This window comes from Phascolarctos cinereus, unplaced genomic scaffold (assembly GCF_003287225.1).
Source record: "Phascolarctos cinereus isolate Bilbo 61053 unplaced genomic scaffold, phaCin_HiC Scaffold_726;HRSCAF=1367, whole genome shotgun sequence".
Classification (NCBI taxonomy): Eukaryota; Metazoa; Chordata; class Mammalia; order Diprotodontia; family Phascolarctidae; genus Phascolarctos; species Phascolarctos cinereus.
Genome location: NW_027556098.1, coordinates 155384725 through 155407740, shown reverse-complemented (window position 1 = coordinate 155407740; position 23016 = coordinate 155384725). Strand labels below are relative to the sequence as shown.

General features: G+C 36.8%; 1 protein-coding gene and 1 pseudogene across 2 annotated transcripts in view; both read right to left on the bottom strand.

The window, feature by feature from the left end:
* Positions 1–4558: 4558 nt before the first annotated feature.
* Positions 4559–23016, bottom strand: part of ACMSD (aminocarboxymuconate semialdehyde decarboxylase) — an 83690-nt gene continuing 65232 nt past the window's right edge. For both annotated transcript variants that reach the window (XM_021009460.2, XM_021009464.2), the window contains 2 exons: positions 12864–12962; positions 4559–8294 (listed from right to left, as the gene is read on the bottom strand). In XM_021009460.2, coding sequence (XP_020865119.1) covers positions 8232–8294; positions 12864–12962 — 162 coding nt within the window. In that variant the 3' untranslated portion in view covers positions 4559–8231. The remainder of the gene's footprint in view (positions 8295–12863; positions 12963–23016) is intronic.
* Positions 20716–21633, bottom strand: LOC110223764 (malate dehydrogenase, mitochondrial pseudogene; annotated as a pseudogene).

Sequence of the window (23016 nt, the reverse complement as noted above, 5' to 3'; positions counted from 1 at the left end):
ATACTGATAACATTTTCATGTATCATAAGTAAACAGTTTGACCCTGATCAGTACCTTATAATTGGTCTTTCGTGATTTCCTTATATTTCTTCAGAATTTTTTATGTTGAATTTTCCATTGAGTTCTGGTCTGTTTGTTACAAATACCTGAAAGTCTTTCAGTTTGTCAAATGTCAAATGTTTTCATCATATTGTCAGTGTAGTCTTCTTTAAGTAATTTTTTTCATCTTTTTAAAGATTATTCCCCTTCATGCACTCTATGTTCTGTTAAACTGGAACATCTTTGCAGCAAGTTTCTCTGATAAAGGCCTCATTTCCAAGATATATAAAGAGCTGATTCAAATTTATAAGCTTAACAACCGTTCTCCAATTGATAAGTGGTCTAAATATATGAACAGAGTTCTTAAGGGAAGAAACCCAGGCAATCTATAACCACATTAAAAATGCTCTAAATCACTACTAATTAGAGAAATGCAAATTAAAACATTTCCGAGATTCATACCTCATACTCATCAGAGTGGTAAAGAATATAAAAGAGGAAAATGGTAACTATTGGAGAGGCTGTGGGAAAATAGGAACATTGATGCAAACTGTTGCTGGACCCAAGAATGGGTGCAACCATTCTGGAAAACAATTTGGAATTATATACAAGAAGTTACTAAACCATATGTTTCCTTTGTGCCACCTATACCACTGCTAGGTCTATACTAAAAAGAGATCAAAGAAAGAGGCAAAGACCTTCTATGTACAAAAATATTTACAGCAGCTCTTTTTGTGTTGGGAAAAACCTGGACACTAAGAGGATGTCCAGTAATTGAGGAATAGCTTAATAAATTGTGGTATATGAATGTGGTAAAGTACTACTGTACCGTAGGAAATGAGGAAATAGATGATTTAAAAAAAACATGGAAAGACATATGAACTGATCAGAGTGAAGTGAGCTGAACTCAAAGAAAATTTATACTGTAACATATAAAAATGAACAATTTTAAGGACTTTTTAATAAAATGATGAAAAATGAAATGAGTAAAACCAAGAGAATAATATACACATTAACAACACTGTAAAAACAGAAAACTTTGAAAGTTGTTATAACTATGACCAATATAATGACCATTCATGATTCCAGAGAATATATGTTAAAGCATGCTACTTATTACAAAGAGGTGATGAATTCAGAGTGCAGAATTATATATACATACATACACACACATATATATATATATAACTTAGCCATCAAGGGAATATTTTTGCTTGCCTGTGCATATTTTTTATAAGAATTGTTTTTCTTTTCTTTTTTTCCCCAATGGGGTTGTGGGTGGGAGGGAGAGAAAGCATATTTGTATTAATTTGAAAGAAATGAGGAAGTGAGGGTGCTTTGGATGTGGAATGTTTCATCTACTTTCAAATGAGATCACTATATTATTATTTGTACTTAACTGTTTTACTTTGTTACAAAATACCTCACATGAAGTGGGAGTAATCTGTAAATGTATGTAATGTAAAAATAAAATATGGAAATAAACTGAAAAAAAAACTGGATTACTAACTGTTTGCTGAACTTGATTATGTCATTTCCAGCTCCTATGCATTTACAAAGGCCATCTCTCATGCCTGGAGTATACTATCTCTTCTACTTTTTATGTTATTAATTTTCCTTCAAGGTTCAACTCAGGTGCCATTTCTTTCACATATCCTTCCTTGATATCCTTACAGCTGAAAATATTCTCTCCCTCCTCAAATTTTTCTAGAGGATTTTGCTCCCATTTCTCCCTATCTTGCATTATACTTATATGTGTATATATCATTTTCCAACTTCCCTCTCCCTCAAGTAGAATGTAAGCTCCTTAAGGGCATGGTTATTTTTTTCTTTATTGAATCAAAGAAACAGAACTGAATGAACATAGCCCTATAAATCCCTGAATTAATGAAAACTATTGTGTAAGAGACTTAAGCAACTTATATAAAAGGAAAAAGCTATCTCAAAAGGTAGGAAGAGAACAGATTTTAAGGGTCTGGATCTATGAGGTTTGTAAAAAGGAAGAAGCTATCTCAAAAGAAGAGGAAGAGATTATAAGGTTCTGGATCTCAGAGATTGGAATATTCACAGCATTTCAAGCATATCCTAGATAAGCAAAAAGGAAGACTGAGCAATGGTAGAGAAGGGAAACATCTAGAAGTTCTACAGACATCTCAGATTAGAAGGCCCAGGATGAGGAAAGTCCTGAGAAAGGTCAGCTTTCCCCTCAATATTCCATTTACATTTCTTCTGAAAACTCTTCATATCCTTTGACTACTTATCTATTGGATAATGATTTTTCCCCTTTCTAATGCCCACTGCAGGGTTCATCTCTATGTCAATTGATGCCTTCCTAAAGACTTTTTTGAAATGATCCTCATCAGCAGGTATTAAACACAATGAATTGAACTTAACAGTAAGTTACATTGTGCCTCAAATTATTATGAATTCTAAAAAGGCTTAACAGTGTAAAAATATAATAAAGTTCTTTTCACATGTGTATAGCCAGTCCCCTCATCCCTCTTCCTCTACCTTCTCTACTCATCCAGCCCACAGCAGAATTCTTACCCTCTTTGTCCTATGTTCATGTAAGGAATAAAATGTACAAGGGAGGAAAAGCTTAGGATCTAATATCCTACAAAATTTCCCATCACTTAAGCAAAAACTCTAAGTGTTAAGCTATCAGTCTTTGCCTTGGATCAGACCACTTTGGGAACATTGAAAGGTTTCAGGTTTTTCTCAGCCTGTCCCTGGGATCCTGGAACATCATGACACTCGACATCCCAAGAAAGCAACAACAGGAACTACTCTTGCCTTTCTTTCTAGACATGTGGCAGAGTCCAACCCTAACATCAAGTCCAAGGTCAGGAACTGGCCTGGAAGAATAGGAAGAAAAAAAGAATTCTACCATAAAGAGTAATTATGGTGGCAGAGAAGTTCAAGACACAAATACAGAAGAGAATGACCGCAAAATATCTACAGGCAATGCCTTAGAGAAAAACATCGGTTGGGCATAAACTCAAATTCCTGGGAGAGATGAAGCGAGAGTTTTAAAAAAAGTTTTTATAAATATAATGAGAGCATTTGAGAAAAAAAAAGGAAATAAATTAAATCAGTGGAAGAAAGAATTAGGAAGGAAATTAACTTGTCAAAAAGGCACAAAATCTTGTCCCTAAGATCCTGAAACAACACAGTACTCCAAGAGAACAGTAATAGGAGACCCAGACCTTCCCTTAAGAAGGGCACAGAGACTGCCCTTAACATAAAATCCAAAGTCAGAAAGTGGGCACAAGAGGTATAAAACCTTGCCCAAACAACAAATTTCCTGAAAATTAGAATGGACCAAGTAGAAGCCAATGACTCCATGAGACAAGAAATATCAAATGATGTCAGAAGAATGAAAAAAGAGAAGAAAATGTAGGATATAGGAAAAAACAGCCTACCTGGAAAACAGATTGAGGAGAAACAAATTTAAGAATCACTAGAATATATGAATGTTGTGTCCAAAATAAGAATCTAGATATCATTTTTCAAGAAATCTTAAGAAAAAATTGCCCATACCTTTTAGAACCAGAGTATGAAGTAGAAATAGAAAAAATTTACTGGTTACCTCCTGAATGAAACCCCTAAATGAAAACTCCCAGGGTTACCACAGGCAAAATTCAGGTCTTTCAGAAAAAAAAAATGCTGCAAGTAGTTAGAAAGAAATAATCAATTACTGAGGAACCACAGTTAGGATAACACAAGATTTTTCTGTCATTACACTAAAGGAGTGGATAACTTGAAATATAATATTCTAGAAGGCAAAGAATGTGGGCTTATATCCAAGAATAACTTAGCAAAACCAAGTATAATGCTACAGGAGAAAAAAATGAATCTTTAATGAAATAGAGAACTTCCAAGCATTCCTTTTAAAAAAAAGACCATAGAGAAACATATTATTTAGGTAAACATGAATGAACAATGAAGGTGGGGGAAGAGGTAGCACCTCAGCTAAGGATTTGACCTAAAACTGGAAACTGAGGGAAACTCCACAAACATGTACATGGCGAAGCCTAGGAGAGATCAGATGGATGATGGTCTAGCAGCAACAGCATCATAAAAATAGTAGAGCACTATCTGGCAAAGACTCTATGTCACATTAGACTGATAGGAAACAGATTAACTATACCACTAAAAGACATGTATCACTCTGTAGCATTGGTGGCATGTTTCTCCTTCATATACAGGTATATAGTTGGTGAGTTGAAGGGGATCCTTGCAATATTCTGAACCCTCCATATTCTCATTTTACAAATGAGAAACCTGAAATAGAGAAAGGCTGTGTCCCCTACATTTGTATAGACAGTAAATAATAAAATAGAGAAATCAAATCAAGAGAATCTGAGTCCAAATCTAATGCTTTTTTTCTACTATGTAGAAGACACTATGTAGAATCACAGAGTAGAGATAGAAATTTGAATAAGATGAGGTGTTTTTTCCTGTGTCATCACCATATTTCCCAATCCTTTTGGGGAAAGAAAAAGCTTGATACTCTCACTACAAGGCTTGAACCATTTAATGAAGGTAATAGAAGAAGGATACACAGATAGTCAAGACTCATCAGTCATTTGGCAACCTAAGGTTCCATTATGCTTGGCTCTGGGGTAAGCAGCAGGCTTATCTAACAGAGAAATCTAATACCTTTTGAGATGAAGATCAAGATTGAGGTAATCTGCCCCACTTCATTGTTCACCCCTTTTATAATCTCACTTGAAAGAGGTGTCCATGAAAGTTGCATCAACTAATTATAAATAATTTATTATGGAAGTGATTGATCAGTTTCTAAGGAGTCCTCAATCTTGAACTGCATACTTTCATGTTAACTTCATGTTAGGCTTATTTCCAGTATATACAGAGATCCTCAGGCCAATAGGAAGGGTCTGCTTCTGTTTTTCTTTTCTTTGGATCATCAGGTGGGCATACAAATCACCATATTGTACTAGTAAAAGATAATAGGATACATAAAAATAGCACAATGGTGTATGGAAAGTAATTACATATAGGAATCTCATGATGTATAGTGCTGTACAATATAGTTTACGTAGATGGACATATATTTGTATATATATATGTATATATATTTAGAAAGAGGCTATTTGCAGAATAGGATGTGCATTTGCATAAGAGATTGTGGAAACTAATAGTTTCTATAAGATACAATTCAGGAGAAAGAACACAGCATCTATCATTCCAATAAAAAAAAATTAACTGATTATTTCTTAACCAACAATTCTAGGTGCCAGTAAATTTACTCTTGTCTTAAGTAAAGGTCTTGATTTTGAAATCTTATCAGGAAGTTTACAAACTTTAAGGAATACTATACATACCACCATGCTACTCTTAAAGAATGTATGTTCTAGACTGGGGAGAAATACAAGGAGAACTGGTGACTGTAATAAAGTAGAACATGAAAACGCATGCTAGAGGTTTAAGGGACTGGAAGAGTCCCCAGGAAGAAAGGACTATCTTTAGGTGAGGGAATGATCTCTTCCAGGAAGATTTCACTAGTTACTCCAGCTCACATTCATCTCTCTTCTTCTGAGAGTGTTTAAGTCCATACCACATACTTTAATAATCATATATGATGTTATTTGTTAATTGTTTTGTATCAACACCTTTAGTGCTACTTTCTCAACTCCCACCCCTACTGGAAGCGGGGTGCCTGGGTAGAAGGGAAAAAGATTTATTAGATGCTTACTACATGTCAGGCAGTATGCTAAGTGCTTCACAAAAGAACAACAACAAATATCCCATTTGAATAAGGATTCTGTATTATAGCAGATGTTAGTACTCTAACATTTAAATGCACAAAAATTATCTTAAAGAAACTGGGTTGACTTCTATAGGAAGCATATTGTCAAGTTATAACCTAAAACAAATTCAAATTTTTCTTTAATAGATCTCTGCAAAACCAGCATATCCTAATACACAAGTAGTGGGTGGAGAACCTCTTCAGTGGATCTGTGAAAATGCAAAGGGCTCCGAAATTATCCCAGAGACCCTACAGTGTAACATCCCTTCCAGGCCTACTTCCTTGAACTCTTGCTTGCATAGGTGAACCAGGTCCCCAGAGGGTGGCTGATTATTTATTCTTCTCCTATGCATACAAGGTCCTGGGGAGAGTGGGCTTAAATTTCCAGTATAATGATAGTGAGATATATGAATAGTATATACATCTAGGAAAGGAGCAATTTACAATTCTGGGAATTTTATTGCCTGGAAGTCTTTTCTTTAGGCCAGTGCTTCTTAAACTTTTTCTCCTTTTCCTTTTGGTTGAGTAAATAGGCATTACATTGCCTGAGGCCATGCACATTGCAAAGTGTGCGTGCTTTGTTTTCTGTACTAAGGATGCAGTGAAGTTGCATGATGTAACATGGGCAAGCCCTGCCAGAAATACCTCAGATTCATTATGTGTTTGATTTTTAATTAATTTTTTATCGTTGTGCATTCAGAAATGTTTTACTCTTGCCAAATTTTTCGTGACCCCCATTGTGACCCACAGTTTAAAAAGCACTTCCATACTAACAATAATGATACTAATGGCTACCATTTATATAGTTCTTTAAGGTTTGCAAATACAAATAATATCTCATTTTATTTTCACAACAATTCTCAGAGGCAGAAGCCCTTATTATTTCCATTTTACAGGTGAGGAAACAGCTGTCAGAGGCTAAAGGGACTTGTTCATAGTCACATAGCAAATAAGTGTTTGAAGCTGGATTTGAACTTGGAAATTCCTGACTAAATGTTCAGCTCTATGTCCAATATACTACGTAGCTGGTATTCTCTGGTGCAAAGAGTCATGCTCCTTGAAGCTGCTTCCTTCCACAGGTAACTCTCTGTCAGGGTACACTCAGACATATGAACAGCTGTAAACAATTTTGCTTACACATCATGTCCCCTGATTTATTGATTAATTCTGTAACTCAGTCAAACTGATAAAGGTATAGAGCATTTTGTTAATTGAAGTGTGTGTGTGTGTGTGTGTGTGTGTGAGAGAGAGAGAGAGAGAGAGAGAGAGAGAGAGAGAGAGAGAGAGAGAGAGAGAGAGAGAGAGAGAGAGAGAGAGAGAGAGGGAGGGAGTATGATGGAATTGTTCCCCTTACAGTTTCATAAGTGCTAGTCCTATTTCCCCAACTAGATTGTAAGATTCTTGATGGCAAAGGTCTTTAAAAAAGTCCCCAGTAATACTAAGCACTGTTCAATAAACATACACTGATTGGGGACAGAAAATTTGGGCTTTTTTTACATTTTGTTCTTCCAAAAAGAGACTGATCATGATCTTTTAAACAAGAATATGTATGTGGGGGCATGTCCAAATATGGATTTCATGTTCTTTCTGGAACTAGATCTCCAAGAATGTGTGTGAGATCACAGTGTGAGAAACCTCTCAGCATGGTAGGTTTTGAAAAACATGTGGAGAAGTGTCACAAAGAAAGAGATACAGGGTTGGATGATTATGGAAGTTAACCAAAAGAGAGAAGAAGAAGATGATATCTATGTGCTGATATCTTTCATCCCCTCTTTTTCCTCACTGAATTCCCTTAACACTGTCTGTGAATGATAGATGCATTCTTCCTACTGTTCTGTTGGGGAGACAAGAGTAGTAAATTAGGAGCTGAGATGATTGTGAGACATAGGGAAACAGCAGCTATTTGGGAATGGGTGCCAAGAACATTTTATCCCTGACTTGCTTCCCTGTTTTTTTCTCATTATTCTGTTTTGTCAAATGACTTTACTTTGAATTCAGTCATCAAACTTGGTAAAGCTAACATTGGTTGAAGCTTGTGATACCCTGATTTGAATACACCAATACCCCAACCATATCATAGACATAAATGTAATTGAAAAGAGGGTCACCCAGCAGGCTACATATTGTTTTGGATCTTTACCTAGACATTTAACTTTTCTGTCACATAGGGTTAAAATGGTTTGAGAAGAACAGGTACATCGTTCTAATTTCTCAGACTTTCATTTCTTGTATGGAATACTTCATAGAAAAATGAAGAAAGTGGTAAATAATTTTAGTCATGAATAATTTGATGTTTTGGAATGTTCTGTTTCTAGAAATAGAGTCCATGATAGAATTTATACCAACATAGACCTGACACATATAGAAGCAGAGAAAAATAGGATATCCTCTTGAAGTTTTGCCTCAGTAGTAAATTCAATCATTCAAATTGTTTTTTCTCGAGACCTAAAAACGCCAAAGCATTGCCAGCTTTGAGTTTATCCTGGAAAAGAAAAAGAAGACATTTTTAAAGTGTTACTGGTGGTTGTTAAGTCAATACATCAAGGACCTGTTTCTGCAAACCATCTATAATTGAAAGTTTTAGAAAGCTGCCTGAGTCTCAGGAAGCTTGGTTGATGTTCCGTAGTCACATAACTAATAGCTGTCAGAGACTGAATTTGAACTCAGGCTTCCTGGCTTTAGGTACAACACTTTTTCTACTATACTATACTTCCTTTTACTATTATTATTGCTATTGATGATGATGATGATGATGATGATGACTGTGACGACTGGGTCTCTTTCATTTGGACTAGAAGTGCAATGGACACTTAACAGTTTCAATTCCACTGCTGATCTACATTGAAACTTTGACCGGATCCATTTCTGACCTGGGCCAATTTGCCCTTCCATGGGCCTCAGTTTTTTGGGACTCACCGTATTGATGAGGTACTAAACTTACCAACTAAGTCTATTGGAGCTCAGAGCTCCCAAACTCGAGCAATCAACCAGCCTCAGCCTCCCTCAGTAGCAGGGATTATAGGCACATACCACCATTCCTGGATACATTGCCTAATTAAAATGCAGTCAACTCATTTGAAAAATGTATTAAGAATTTATGGGGTGTGGAACCTGTGCTACATATTTGTAATTTTTTAAAACTGAGGCCCAGAAAAGTTTTAAGACCTTGCCTCAGTATGAGAAAATATCTTAGCGAATATCTCACCAAAATCTTATTGGCTCATGATCTGAGAATCAGGAGATTAGAACTCTGTCATCCTAGGACAAAAAGAGAGGGATTTGGAAGCTAAGACTGTTTTAAAATATCCATCGTTTCACAGAAATCTCTGGAGCAATGTTTCCTAGTTTAAACTAAACTATAATCTGGACTGCCCTCCCTCTACCTTTCCAAAGACCAGAAAGAGGAAGAAGAAAATCAGTTGTTTAAGTTTATATATATATATATATATATATATATACATATATATGTATATATATATATATATACATATATATGTATATATATATATGCATGGAGAGAGAGAGAGAGAGAGAGAGAGAGAGAGAGAGAGAGAGAGAGAGAGAGAGAGAAGAGAGATTAAAAATTACATCATACGTACTAACTCTCATTCATTTACCCTATTTATTTAGCTTATTTATCCTGGCTATAGCATGCTTGTATATATTTATTTGATTGTTGTCTTCTCCACTAGACTGTGAGCTCCTTGAGGGTGATAACTGTCTTTTTCCTCTTTTTGTAACTCCAGTGCTTAGCATAGTGTCTGGCACAGAGTAGGAATTTAATAAATTTTTTTTGTCCAATTGACATTTAGTGCTTTAAAGTTTACATAGCATTTTACAACAACCCCATTATGTAGATAGTATAGCATTAGTGTCCTTGTTTTCCAGATAAGGAAACCGAGGCATAAAACTGTGCTCACTCAGTGTGTGCACAGCTGATAAATGTCAGAACCAAGAACTCATGCTCTTATGACTTGAGTGTAGGACCTTTGGTGGTAAAAACTTTGTAAATCAGAGAAATAGTTTCTCATGGAGTGCCACTGTTCAAGGGACCTGCATTTGGGAAACCTTTCTGGGAAATTAGGGAATGATAACACGTTAGAGCAGGAAAGGATCTTAGAAATGATCTGGTACCTTTTATTGACATAAGGCTCTAGTCACAGAGAGTGACTATTACTTAGGCTTGTGGGATCCTGGGATTGGCAAATTCAAATAACATTGTTTTACCTCATCTTTCTGCTTCTAAGCATGTCAATTAGTAATATATATTTTTTGTTTGTTTGATCCTCTGGATGACTAAATGAAGATAAATTAATTAGGTTTGTCATAGGAAGACATGAATGGAGATTCTAAGATAGTTATCAATGGGTATGTTAAAATTTCACCATAATTTTCACATAAGGTAGAAATGAGGACTAAAATCTTTCCTTAACCTTCCTTTTTCATCTGTGAAGGACACTCTATTAACCTCGCCAAGAGAGTCCCCATGACACAAGGAGTTTAAGAACTTCTTGCAAGTTTGCACTTACACTCCCATAAAGCAGATGTTCTTAATCGTATCTATGTCATGGACCACTCTGGCAGTCTGGTGAAGCCTGTGAACCCCTTCTTAGAATAATGTTTTTAAATGCATGAAATAAAATGCTTAAAATCACAAAGGAAAACAATTATATTGAAACATAGCTATCCAAATTAAAAAAAAAAGTTAATGCACTCCAAAAACCCCTGCCATATTAGGTATGAGGCAGGTATAGAGTTCGTGGAGGATATTCATAATATCTTAGATTTAGAGTTAGAAGAGACCTCAGATTCCATCTTGTCCAATTCCTTCTCCAATTACTCAGTTAATTTCCCCTAGCCTAACCTGGGCTCAAGTCACTTGACCCATGCAGCTCTGAGGAACCACTTGCTTCACCTCGTAAGAGGAGTTTATACTTATTCTCCAGCAAAAATCCCTCTAGTACAATGTCCTCAGAAGGTCCTTTACAGTCAGGATTTTTGTCTCCTGAAGAATGCTTTTTAAAAGTATATTGAAATCTTAATTAACTAAAATGTTTGGGTAATGAAATTAATGTCATGTTCTGATTAACTGAGTCTATGTGGAAAACTCTTTAAGTCGTAACCCTTGTGTCTGAAATGCCTGTTTTCTCCTCCCCATACTGTTGTTTAAAGCACTTTAGAGGGGTAGCTAGGTAGTGCAATGGATAGAGCATTGGCCCTGGAGTCAGGAGGACCTGAGTTCAAATCTGGCCTCGGATACTTGAAACTTATTAGCTGTATGGCCCTGGGCAAGTCACTTAATCCCATTGCTTAGCAAAAAATAAACCAAAAAAAAATTCAGGATGTTTTTCTGCATTTAGTAAGTATATAGAACCCTGATTCAAGATATTGCAGTGCCTTGTGATTTTAATCTGAGTCACAGATTTAGAGCCATAAGAGACTTTGGAAATCATCTTGTCCAACTCCTTCATTCTATAGTTGAGGAAACTGAGGCCTAGTGAGGTTAAATTATTTGCTACAGATCACACAGCTCGTGAATATCAAAACCAAATCATAGATCAGTTTAGAGTTGGAAGGGATCTCAGAGGCCATCAGTCCAACCCCTTCATTTATAGGTGAGAAAACTGAGGCCCAGAAAAGTTGTGACTTGCACAAGCTCTCATAGTAATCAGCAAAGCCAGCCTTTCTCTGCAGTTACATCCACTGATGTCAAATCCAAGTTGACTATACTTTACCCTCTTCAATACATTTATTTTTATTTTTATTTATTTATTTGGGCTAGGCAATGGGGTTAAGTGACTTGCCCAGGGTCACACAGGAGCTAGTAAGTGTTATGTGTCTGAGGCCGGATTTGAACTGAGGTCCTCCTGAATCTAGGGTCGGTGCTCTATCCACTGCACCACCTCGCTGCCCCTTCAATACATGTATGATGTCTCATTGTGAATGTAAGCTTTGTAGGACACTAGGTAATTCTGTACTAAGCTAGGACATAACCCCTGGAAAAGTCTTATTAAGCACATCTCCTTGTTTTGATGACATTTGCTTAAAAACAATGAAAACTTCAGCTATTTGAGAGTTTTGATTGGTTGGTTTCTGGGTAGTCAAGGTTTTGACCCTGGAGTAAAACAAACAGGATCATGGCAGTAGGGCTTGTTTAGAAGTTTGGGAACTTTGAAACAGAAGTGTGAAAGATAATTGACAAATTTTCCAAGACTTATCTGACCCAGAAATATAAATTGAGCATTAGGAGATGCTACTACACAGTTGGTGGTTTGTCCACTTTGGTTGTGATTGGTTGATTGTTGACTTTTTACCTTCCTTCAAACCATGTGAGATTAGCTATTTATAATAATAATAATAATAAAAATAAAAATAATAAAATAATAATAATAATGATAACATTTATATAGTGCTTTATGATTTACAAAGCACTTCAAAAATATTATCTCATTTGATCTTCACAACATCCTGAAAGGTAGGTATTATTATTATCTCCATTTTACAAATGAGGAAACTGAGGCAGGTAGCGGTTAAATGGGATGGAAGGGGATAAACATTTATATAGTGCCTACTATATGCCAGGCATTGTACTTTTTACAAATATTATCTCATTTTATCCTCACAAACAGCCTACCAGGCAGGTAGATGCTATTATTGTCCCCATTTTACAGATGAGGAAGCTGAGACAAACAGAAGTTAAATGACTTGCCCAAAGTAACACAGCTAGTAAGTGTGTGAAGCTAGATTTGAACTCAGTTCTATCTGACTCCAGGCGCAATGCTCTATTCATTGGGAAGTTCAACTGTCTCTGGAAACAGACTAACAGATTCCACTCTACAGATTATCAAACATTTTGATCTGGTGACTAATCCTGCGCTGTTAATTACCAAATATCCTATGACAATCACATCTATACTTCTGTGACATTTTTAAAAGAGTCATAGCTTTTGAACTCTTTTTTGTGTGAACTCAATCCCAACCTGAATTGGAAGTATATTCCAAAGAAATAATAATGAAATAAAAATCAAAACCCTTTGGTCAAATACCATACCTTTGTTTCATCATCAAATTCTTCCATAGACTCTATCAGTTTTCCAGCTTCTAGATCGCCTAGGGGAAAGGGATAATCAGTTCCCAAAAGGACTTTATCCTGAAAATAGAAAGAATGTGGTTTTAAAAAATCTATAACTTCATTGGATACCAAAGTACCTGTGGTAAACCAACTTTTGGAAAATACTTTTTTAAAACAAGAAACTATGCCTATATTTGATTTATCCTCTTTCAATTCAATGGAAATATAAAATATAATGACCATGATATTTTGAGACAGAAAAGAATTTTTCCTTATTTTGAAGGTTTTTAAAAATTCATCCTAACATCTTATCTCCAGCAGATGTCACCATGGTGTCTCCTAAAGTTACAAAACTGAGTAGTTTAAGAGAACTGGAAGAAACTATAGAATGACAGCCTAAAAATGAAGGCTTCTACCTGATACAAAAATATGGATGGCCTTGGCCTACATCAAAGCAATGAGATTCTATCTGATGATATAATTGCTTTAAAAAAATCACTGCACACAAAATATATAGGGTTTTTAAAGATATAAGTTATATAGTCCAAATCCCTCATTTTACGGATGAACTGGAGCCCCAAGAAGTGGAATGACTTATCCAAAGCCACACAGGCAGTCACACAAGTGGCAGATGTAAAACTTGAACCCAGATCCCTTGACTCTAAATCTACAGCTCTTTCCACTCTGTTCTACACTTTTCTTAAAGCATCAAATAAGTAGGATAGTATTAAAATTCATTACCTTCTTTGTTGAACAAATTACATTGTCCTTAAGGTCACTTAACACATTTTTAAGGATGGATTTCCCAGGTGAATATAAGAAGAATGATTCCTTCATTGATTACAGTTCTCTGCAATGTGGTAAAGTGCAACTTTTCTCTGTATCTGAAGGTGATATTACTGATATCCTGTTAGAGAAACCGTCATGGGGGATTGTTTTTCCAGTAGTAAGGAAAGACTTGACCCTATTCAACTGTATTCCTTCCAAGTGGTCATGATCAGGGCATTTTTAAGACTACTGGACATGAACAAGTAAGAGGTATCACCTTTGGTTTTAGAATGAAGTTGTAGCTAGTCCGGCAAAGTGATACAGTAGAGGGAGCATTAGACTAAGCATTAGGAGATTGGATTCAGCCTTCTGTCCTGCTATAAACTAGCATGGACAAATCTTGTATCTCTCTGGATCTTCTTTCCTGTATGCATAAAATAAGGTGGGGGGGGGAAGGGGTAGTGCAAGGTGATCTCTAAGGAGTAGGTTTTAGGATTCTAAGAGGCCTGGATAGTTTGAACTCCAGACCTTGGTCTCATTAACCACATGCTCTGAGTGTCTGAGCTATGCTGTCACAGGTACTGTGACACCAGCATGAAGCATATAGTTTTGGGGGAGTTAGATTTTAGCTAAAAATAATTATGTTTGTTTTTTTAAATATGTCAACCATAATAAACCCCATTTCTGATTTAGGATAAGTTTGAGATTTCATTGCATTGGCATAAGGCTGTCACTTTTAATTAGAATTGTATTCCTGGTCTTAATACAACTGGATAATTTCATACAATGCAAATGTCTGTCATATAAATTAACAAAGCATAACTTGAAGAACAGAAAAAAAAAGTAGGGCTATATTCAAACTTAAACCATTAAATAAGTCCTTAGTACTTTAATTTTGGGTTATTAGAAGCCCAAATGATAGTTCATTTCATAAAACCCATACAATCTATCAAGATTAAAAAATATATTTTATATGAAATAGTTTGAAAGAAAGTTTGAAGGCAAGGCATGATGGATCAACAAATCTATTCCTGATTTCTGTGATCACTGCTATACCAAACCAATCAAATTAACATTCTTGACTCCTGCTGATAGAAGTCCCCCAAAGACCAAAAGTTATGTCTCTGTACATCTGTGCAAACAGCTGATCCTTTCTTAAATTGCCTGCTTGGCGTTCACTGGAGATTCATTTGTCCTTATTTCCAAGCTCCCTTTAAAAAAATCAAACCCAAAAAACCTTCACAACCATTTGTAGCTCTAAAGCCCTTCTATTACATTATGCATTTTAAAAATTTGAATGTTTGTATTACATTTGTCAGCTTCTTGCATACAAAAATCAGGTTTAGAAATTAATTTGTCTTTCTAATCACTAGTGCTCCTATTCCCAGTATTATGATAACCTACTTTGATATTAGTAATTTACAGTCAGATCTGTTCTGCTTTAATACAGAGAACACATAATTCAAAAGCAGAAACGAAAGTTGTTCCTTCTGAAAATTTTCTAAAATTCTCTTCTTTGGAAGTAATTTCACAGAATTTTAACACCAGTAGGGACATTAGGGATCATCTGGTCCAACCCTCTCATTTTACTCGCACCTCTTCTCCTCCATCTATGCTTTCACAGTTGATTATGAAAACATAATTATAGAATTTACTTTTATACATATTGTATCATTTTATTAATTTCAATTCACCATTCTAATTTGGGGAAAGCTTTTGGGTTTTTGAGTCTCTTAATTCCATGTGTTAGCTATTCTTCTCAGCTGCATTTCTAATCTAATTTGATATAATAGACAATGCCATCCCCTTCATTCAAGTCATTGATAAAAATGTTATGTCTTTGATGGCCCTTGACAGTGGCTTTACTCTATGTTCTACTTAGGATGTAAGAAGGAGCTAGAGCCCTTTCTAAATATGCCATTCTAGGATTTGGAGGCCTCCAACAGCTTTGGATATTCTAACCATGAGTAAAATAGACATGGATATACACAGGGCTTGGTAGAATTCCTTTGACTGGACAGTTTTATTTTGACATTTAAATACTTGTCTCTTCCTTTGGTTCCTTTCTGGTTCTCCTCTTGTCTTGTATGACTGCTTCTTAGCATCCTTTCCCCCTTCCTTAAGCATGAAATCCTCCAAAACTCTGTCTTCAGCTCTGTTCTCTTCTTTTTCTATATTCACTCCCTTGGTAATCTCATCTAATCCTTTTATTTCAATTAGTACCTCTATCCAGATGACTCCCAAATCTATGTAACTATCCCCAATTTCTCCTATGAACTTGGATGTTAAATTACCAACTCTGTCTGTTAGTCGTTTTCACCTAGGTATCTTTTGAGCACCTAAAATATAGCATATCCATAACTAAAGGTTTTGGTTGTTTTTTTAACTGACTTTCTAACTTCCTTCCCAGATCTGTTAATCCTCACAAATTGTCTTTCTGCTGATGACACCTCCCTCATTTTAGATGTTCTGGCTCAAAACCTCAAGGTCAACTTTGACTATTCCCTTTCTCTCATTTCTACATCCAATTATTTGCAAAAGCCTGTGGATTTTATTTCCAAAACATCTCTCACATCTATCCTCTCTTTTCACTTATACAGCTACCACCCTAGTTCAGTTCCTTATTACTTCTCACCCAAATTATGACAGCTAACATGTATATATCACTTTAAAGTTTACAAAGTATTTTGCATGTTTTATCTCATTTGACTTTCACAACAAGCCTATAAGGTAGGTGCTATTATGATCCCTATTTTACAGACGAGGAAATGAGGCTGAGGAAGATGAAATGACTTGCCCAGGGCCATACAGCTAGTAAGTATCTGAAGCAAGATTCAAACTCAGGACTTCTTAACTCTGAGTCCAGTGCCCTATCCATTATACCATTTAGTTCCCTTCTAATTGGTCTTCCTGGTTCCTCTCTCCAACTCATCCTTCACACAGTTGCCAAAATAATCTTAGTTTTATGCACATTTGACTATGTCATTCTACTGATCAAAAACCTCCAATAACTTCCCATTGTTTCTAAGATACAAAACAGCACTTAAGGACCTCCACAATCTGGCTATAACCCACACCAGCTACAGATGACACTAGCGTCATTTATGTATTCTACCATTCCAGCAGAAAAGGATTATTAGCTCTTCCTTGATTTACTGCTGCCTACCCTTACTTCTGAATATTCACTCTGACTGTCCCCTCTGCTAAGGATGTACTGAGAATCACATGATTTATTTCAGAGTTGAAACTCATAGGGTTACCTACTCCAACCTATACCTGAACAGGGATTCCCCTAGACATCATCCCTGGAAAGTGGCCATCCAGGTTTTGCTTACTGACAGCCTGTGATGGGAGGTCTAGAGATTTGAAACATTATACTCCTGCCTCATCTGCATCTGATGAAATCTTTCTGTTCTTTCAATGTCCAGGTTAGGTGCTCACCTCCTTCATAATGTTATCCATGATCCTTCCCCTCCTCTCTATCAGCTAAAAGTGACTTCTTCCTCCCCAAATTTTCTTAGAACATTTTGGTTTCTGTATTTGCCCTTATCACTTTCTACTTACTATACTTAATTGTATGCATGTTTTATTCTCTTTAAATTGTGCCTTGCATAATTTTTCATCTTTGCGTCTCCAGTGTAGTCAACCAGTCAGTCAATAAACATTTATTGGGCACCTACTTTTTTCCAGGCATTTTGCTAAGTGATAGGGAGGAAAAGACAATAACTTTTCTCAAGGAGCTCACAGTCTATTGGGGAAGACAATGTGCAAACCACCAGGTACAAAATGTAGGATAAATTGAAGATAATCAATAGAAAGAAGACATTAAAATCAAGGAGGAATGGAAAAAGCTTTTTGTAGAAGGTAGGATTTTAGCTAGGACTTGAAGGAAGCCAGGGAAGCCAAGAGGTGGAAATGGGGAGAGAGAAAATTCCAGGCTTGGGAAACAGCTAGTTAAAATTGCTGAAGTTGGGAGATGGAGCTATTTGTGTGAAGAATGGTAAGGAAGCCAGTGTTCTTGGATCACAGAGTATAGTTATGGCAATTAATATGGTAATCAATAAATGCTTAATAAGATTTAAAAAATGAATTGAATTTTGTTTCTCAGTGCTAATCTTGCCTCTTAATACTATTAATAATAAAGGTGATTATATTTTAAATTCATTTAGATGAAGGAAATTTGGAATAGAGTAGTTAAATCCATTTGTGCTATTGTTCTAACATAGTCAGACAGATGTAGTTTTGAGTAACTCACAATCTTAGTACCTCATCTCTGCTATACCCCTTCCCCATCCAGGCATCCAGGGCCCTCATGCTATCCTTAGCTGTTGAGTTTCCTTTTTACGGTTCCCTCTCCAGCAGTATTCTGGACCTTTGTCTTCTGCTCCTCATTCCCTGATAAAAAATTATAAGTAAATACTTCATTACCTTAGTACCTTGAATGACAGGTTGCTAATTTGAAAAATAATATACATTCATGGCATAATGGGCTAATGTAATATATTTATATTTTCATAGGTCATATCTGTTGATGTTATTTTAACCTAGAAATAACTCTAGTTATGGTTGGGAATTTCATGCACCATGGCAACCTTATGGGGAAAATATTTTGGGGTAAGTTTGTTTTCTCATAACCCTAGAAAGAAAACTTTGTTAACAGGCAGGCCTTGGGTTTCTCTGCTTATAAACTTTAAAATGGGGAATCCTATATAATTTTGCAATACTAGTAATTTAGCCTCAGACTCTCCCTCTCCTTTTTTTTTTTTTTTGCTAATGTCAATGGCACATATCTCCCTTCGAGCTCAAGCACTTACTAAGTTCTTAATAATATGGTTAACAATCTTGTTTGTGAAAAGGAAATAAGCTACTTGCTAGCTAGTTGAAGGGTCATTAGCTTGCTACCCCATTACATTTTTAGCATTCTCAGGTTGTATTTCAAATGATCCAGGAGGTGACTTAATAAATTAATGTACTACTGGCCTGGAAAAGTTAATGCATCTCTATTATGTGAACGGTTGACTCCCTTATCATCAGCAGATTTCATTAGCAGCACAAGTAGCAAATGCAATAGAGCTATAATAGAATGCATTCTGTTGCTATATAGATTTAAGGATGGCTATCATATTACAAGAAATATAACTCTAAACAGAAATAGTTTGATATTATTATTACAACTTTACGGATTAAGAAATTGAGGTTCAGAGAAGGTTTACCATTTTTTTTCAAACTTAGAAATACAATTTACAGGTATAAAATTAGCAAAATCATGTCGGGGTGGGGGTTACTTCCCCCCCCCAAATAGATATTCTGTTTGGCATCTGCAGCTTGATGAGTGGCTTGTGAGTCCCACTGGATAATGCATTTAATCCTTTCTTTGGTTCTTAAGCAGCAGCGGCTCTCTTGAATGTTTATACCTCCACTTCCTCCCCAACCTGCCACTGATTTCTCTTTAGAGAATGTCTATTTTTTGAGTCCCCAACTGCTTTGATTCCTAATTTTGAGTCATTTACATGAATAGGGGTCACCACCAAGGTAGTATGTACTGGGAACCAGAGAGGTCCTTTTTTCTGTGGCTTGAGTCTCAGGTGCCTGGGATGTGACCTATTCTTTTTTTTTTTTTTGAAAGCAAAGGTTACCTTTATTACAATCTCGCGAGATGGCTGTCTGCTCCTCCGATACAAGTGGAGAGAGAGCAATGTGACCTGTTCTTGAAAAGGCTAGTCACTCATGGTTTCAGAGAAGTCCAGAAGTTGGTAGTTCCCAAAATGAGGCTACTCATTCAGAAAAGTTTAATAACATGTCTATAATCATGTGGTTTGTAAATGTGGAAACTGAGTTTTGAAGTGGACCTTTGAACTCCAAGTCTAGTGCTATTTTCTCCATTGTTTCAAAGATAAAATGAAGAGTAAAAAGAATCTGAAGAGGCAGAGGGCATTTTCTATTTGTGTCTGGGAGTTTAAAGAAGGTGACACAGAGAAGGAAGAGAAGACAGACCACTTAATCTTTGGGACTGTGGAATAGATTTGAGGCTCTTTCCATAAAGGGGAGATAGCAACTTCTTTTGTTCCATGGAGGTATAATGAGATTCATAATGGTTTCAAGTAATGTTCAGTATTAAGTATAGAAAAAACATTCAGTATTGTTATTAGGAAGATGAGAAAAGTTATGGTGGGTGAGAACTTTCTAATGAGGGGTCCAAAGGTGGGCATGTAATAGAGAGGCTTGAGAAACTTGTGAAAGTTGAAGACCGTTGTCTACTTCTAGAGATCCTTATAGGGACAAATATTACAGCCAGAAGGAATCAAGGAAGCATTCCTGGTGATTATGAAGTCTTATGAAAGAAATTGACTTCCTTGGATGCCTAAGGAGTGATTTTGTCACTGCCACTGATTGGGGTAGAGGGTTACATTACAGAAAGATAGCTATGGGAAATTTTAAAAAAACAACTAAGAAAATGGTATGAAAGAATGGGATTTGGATTTCCATACCAGGGCTTCAAGCACAGGGTTATTCTGAGGAATGCACTTTGTCAACCAATCTATATCAATCTGAGTTATTTTTAAAAAAACATTAATGAATATTTTATTGATGTATCAACATACCAACTGACAATTTGAAGGGGTGATAATACGAGTGTCTTGTGAGTACCTGAAAAGCCATATGGCTGGACTGGTGTCTTCCTCAAGTCTTTTCTGAGGGGCAGGTAGGTGGCATAGTGGATAGAGCTCTGGCCTTGGAGTCAGGAGGACCTGAGTTCAAACTTAACCTCTGATACTTACTAGCTATGTGATCCTGGGCAAGTCACTTAACCCCAATTGCCTCACACAAAAAAAAAGTCTTTTCTGGTATTGGATGTAGTGAACAATTGCCAGGTGAGCATAGGTCTTATTGGTGGTTGCTTCTTATTGTTGAAAAAGATAATACTATCCATTTCCTCAAAGAGTATGTAGTGCATCTGAAATATCTTTCAAGTGACATGATGCTTTAATAAATTTAGGAAATAGATTTCTTTTTACACATTATAGTTTTTTTTTAACTTCATGTTTTTCACAAAATCCACTCCTTAATAGAAACTTTTAGCATTGGTCTCAGCAGCTATCTTCTCTTCAAACAGGGAGCTCTTTGCAATGCCCAACGTGCCTCACTGCCTGTTTTCCCAAGCAGCGAGGCTATGGAAAAATAAGAACACCCTGTTTCTTCTGATCTGACAGAGGAGCATTCCACGACTCTTCTTTCATTCATTGTTTCCACAATGGAGAAGACAAATCTGGTACTGACATAGGCCACCTGTAGGGTAGCAGAACCTGCTGTAGCATTAGCTTTGACAACTTCTGTTCTAATCTCTTGGATTCTTCCTGTCAAGGTTTCCAGCTTCTCCTCAGGAAATTCCACTTTAAGTATGCGTCAGAGAGGTGGTGGTCTTCCCTTCATGGCCACCAATATGAAGACATTGACTCAAGCTGGATCTAAGCCCTTTGCTTCTGCAACAGAAGTATTTGTTCTGATGATATCCAGTGTTGCTCTGCCAAAGATTTTGTTGAGGATTGTACACAGCTTTTTTTTTTTTTATTTCAGATGTGATTGGAATGTTAGAGTTGACCAGATTTGCAACAATACAGACCATGGCTTTTGGGCAATGTTTGGCCCGGGTATCAAGCAGCTAGAGCAGTAACAATTATAGTATTGGTGTTGAAAAGGGCATCAGGAATCATTCCTGGCTTTTTTTGGGGGGACTCCTGCAGGAATTACAACAACATCACAGCCTTTCAAGCAATCTGCTTCCATGTAACCTTTCATAGTCTCTGGTCTCAATGTGGCTCTGATTGGCTGATATACCAGGTGTATGAGCAATGTCATAAAATGTTAGATGGCTCACTAAAGGGCTATTCTTCAAGAGAAGTGAAAGGGGTTGTCCAATTCCTCCAGCAGTACTTAGCACAGCTGCTTTAGCATCATTCTGTGCTGGGATGATAAGGCCCATTGAGTAAATGAAGAACAGCAGCATTAAGGTGACAACAGAGGGCATAGATTTGGTATGGGGCAGAAGAGAAGCCTGTCACAGATATGAGTTATTATCAGCGAACAAAGGAGTAGAAGAGTTGTGGTGGTGGTAATATACTAGATTATCCTGCCAGATGGAGGAAATGGAATGTGAGTTCCAGAAACAGATGACAAGCCCAACAGGGAGGCATGATATAGTTGTGATGGGGGACCTCAATTCTTTGAGCATCTCTTAGAGCTCTTTTACAGAGAAAGTTTTGATTTTGGAAGGTTGATTTCAAAGAAATTGTAGGTAGGGAGGAGGCTCAAGTAAAATGGGATGTTCTCAAGATAAATGTAATAATACAAACAAAAATTATTCTGATGAGGAAGAAAAGGGGGAACTATCTAAAGAGAGAGTTATGGATGAACAAGGAGCTCACTAACCAATTAAGATTTTTTTAAAATACATGTACAATATAAGACTGAAGCAAAGGCAGATAACAGGATGAATTACAAGTAGTGGTGCAGTTCTATAAGAATGCTATCAGGAACATTATCTCAGAACAGCTGTGGCTAGCGATCAAGGCTAAGGGCAACTAAAAGGAATTTTTACAAAAGCTGTGTAAGAATCAGGAAGAGATCAGTACTCAGGGAAGCTCTGGAGACACTTGAAGCAACTAGGGGGAGCAGCCGAGTCTGGGCACTTAAACTGTGCCTAGGAGCGCCAGAGTTTGGGGCGTGCCTGTAGACTGGCTCCTGGTAGTTGCTGTGCTTGTGTAGCCTGTGTGGCAGTTTTACAATATTTAGATAATGTTCCTTTTGTGCCTCAGGTGATGGGTAAAGATTACATAGTAAAGCCACGCTTGTGATCGGCTTCATTATGCCGTCACTGGTACTACTCTCCACTGCCTCTAGGATCAAATATGAATGCGTTTTGTAAAGCCTTTCTCAACCTAGATCCTATTCTGCCTTTCCAGTTTTATATATTATTCCCCTTCCTGCACTCTATGGTCAAGCCAAACTGGCCTTTTTTTTTTAAGGCAATTGGGGCTTGGTGACTTGCCCAGGGTCACACAGCTAGTAAGTGTCAAGTGTTTGGTCTGAGGCAGGATTTGAACTCAGGTCCTCCTGACTTCAGGGCTGATGCTCTATCCATTGAGCCACCTAGCTGCCCCCAAACTGGCCTTTTTGCTTTTCCTCATCATGATGCTGTCTCTTGTCTCCATGCCTTTGCACTGGCTGGCTCCCCATGCCTGGAATATACATCCTCTTGATTTTTACCATTTAGAATGCTTGATTTCATTCAAGATTCCATTCAAAAAGAACCTTTTACATGAAGCCTTCCTGATCCCCCCTCCCACCAGCTGCTACTGCTGTCCCT